This window comes from Gordionus sp. m RMFG-2023, chromosome 5 (assembly GCF_954871325.1).
Source record: "Gordionus sp. m RMFG-2023 chromosome 5, tfGorSpeb1-WG-v2, whole genome shotgun sequence".
NCBI lineage: Eukaryota > Metazoa > Nematomorpha > Gordioida > Chordodea > Parachordodidae > Gordionus > Gordionus sp. m RMFG-2023.
In genome coordinates, this window is record NC_088779.1 from 21,737,790 (window position 1) to 21,740,325 (window position 2,536).

Sequence of the window (2,536 nt, forward strand, 5' to 3'; positions counted from 1 at the left end):
ATGTGGACAGACCTTTCATCCAGAATAGACACTGCCAAATCGACACTAGGCCTGACAAGGGTAGGCAACAAATCATACAAAGAACTATGGTGGTGGAATGAAGAGGTACAAACCACTATAAAGGAGAAAAAAGCCCTATATAAATTATGGTTCAAATCCAAAAACTCAGATAACAAGACAAATTACAAGAAATCCAAGAGAATAGCTACAACGGTGGCTAGGGCCAAATCTATGGCATACGATGACATGTATGAAGAACTACATACCAAAGAAGGGCAAAATAAAATATACAGATTAGCCAAACAGCGAGAAAAGAACTCTAGGGATATAAACGGAGCTCCGAAAGTAATCAAAAATAAAGATGGGAATTTGATAATAAAGGAAAAAGAATAATGAATAGAGGGAAAGAATATTTTCAGTTGCTTCTCAACTTTAATTCCCACATACTATATCTAGACGAACACTCCCCATGTCAAAACCTTGTGCAACTATAACAGAACAAGAAATAATCACATGCCTCAAGCATATGAAAAACAACAAAGCTATGGGTCCAGACGATATTCAAATAGAAAGCCTTAAAGTACTAGGAGATGATGGAATAAATCTCCTCACAAATTTGTACAATTAAATACTTGGAAATGAAGAGGTTCCCCATAAATGGAGGCAGAGCTATCTAGTTCCTATCTTCAAAAATAAAGGGGATCCACACAATTGTCAAAATTACAGGGGCATAAAACTAATGTCACACTGTCTAAAACTATACGAAAAAATAATAGAACAAAGATTAAGAGATATAATCGAAATAAAAGAGACTCAGTTTGGCTTTATGTCTGGAAGATCAACAACCGATGCTATCCACACAATTAGGTAAATGAGTGAAAAATACAGGGAAAAGAACAAAAAGCTACTCATGGTCTTTCTCAATCTAGAAAAGGCCTTCGATGGAATCCTAAGAAAACTTATCTGGTGAGCGCTACGACACAAAAAGGTTCCCGAAAAATATATAAGAATAATACAGGATATATATATGGGCCATACAACAATGGTCCGTAGCACAACAGGTACTTCAGCAGGCTTCACAATAGCCGAAGGAGTTCATCAAGGGTCGGCTCTCAGCCCACTTTTCTTCATTACAGTAATTGATGTATCAGCACAGTCTATACCTCAAACAGTCCCGTGGAATATGATATTTGCAGATGATATTGTGATACTTGCCGAATCCAAGGATGAAATGAAAGAAAGATTAGTGAGTTGGATAAATATCCTAGAAAAGCACGGACTAAAAGTAAATAGAGAAAATGGAGTATATGGTGATAGGAGGAGATGAAACAGAGAGTATTGATATAAATGAATGGCAGATATCGGCAATTGAAAGCTGCAAATATCTGGGTTCCACTATACAAACAAACGGCACAATAGAAAAAGAGATAAAGAGTAAGATTAATCAAGGGTGGTTAAAGTGGAGATCTTTATCTGGAGTGCTATTTGACAAAAGAATCCCACACAAATTAAAGGGAAAAATTTACAGTTCCATAGTACAACCAACTATTCTATATAGTTCGGAAACATGGCCAACCAAAGAATCAGACGAGAGAAGTCTACAAACTATGGAGATGAGAATGCTGAGGATGATTGCTGGGGTAACAAGAAAGGATAAAGTGCGCAGTACAAGAATACTAAGTAGTTTAAAGGTAGTGCCCAATGACTAAGTTAATAGTAAACAGACTTAGGTGGTATGGGCACACAATGAGATGGAAGGTTGAGAGTTTGGAAGTGATGGGCAAACGTAAAAGAGGAAGGCCAAAACTTCAATGGGGCCATAAAGTTAGAGCCAATATAAAGAAGTATAAATTAGATAAAAGAGATTGTATGAATAACATAAAGTGGAGAGAGATGTTGAAGGAGCTTACCACCAGAAAAGGTGAAAGCTAAAGAGAAAAAAAAAATTTTTTTTTATCCAATATACAAATTTGATTCTCTAAAATTCTTTTAATTAAAAAAAATCATTTTTTAAAATCTTGTTATAAAATTATGCATAATAGTAGTGCTGTAAAGTAACGTTAAAAAGTAACGTCGTTACTTACGGCGTTATCTTTCTTAAAGAAAGGGAACTCCATTTGTTACCTTTTTCTAGAGGTAACGTGTAAAGCGTAGCGCGTTTCTTTATTTTTGAATAACGGTAACGCAAAACGTTATTCGATACTTTAAATTTTTCTTAAAATATGGAAAAAACATATTATTAATATTTATTTATAGCCGAGTTTTGAGTCAGATCAACCAAATTTCTTCATTTTTCTTTTAAATTTTCTTTGTTAAATTTTCAGTCAAGATTTTATCTAATTAATATTGAATTAATCAAGATATGTTAATTTATATTCTTATTCGCTAATATTATAATTTATTTTATAATGAATATTATGTCAATTGTACATTTCTTCAGATGAAGATGATTTAACCTGTCCTGACCCCAATATGAAACATTTTTTTACACCAATAAAAAAAATTAAGGATACAAAGTCTAGACTTTGTAAAATTG

General features: G+C 33.6%; 1 protein-coding gene across 1 annotated transcript; it reads left to right on the forward strand.

The window, feature by feature from the left end:
- On the forward strand, positions 1-628 carry LOC135930245 (uncharacterized). The gene is made up of 2 exons (XM_065467027.1): positions 1-248; positions 457-628. Exons 1-2 carry the CDS (start codon positions 1-3, stop codon positions 626-628), a joined length of 420 nt encoding a protein of 139 aa, XP_065323099.1.
- Positions 629-2,536: the final 1,908 nt, after the last annotated feature.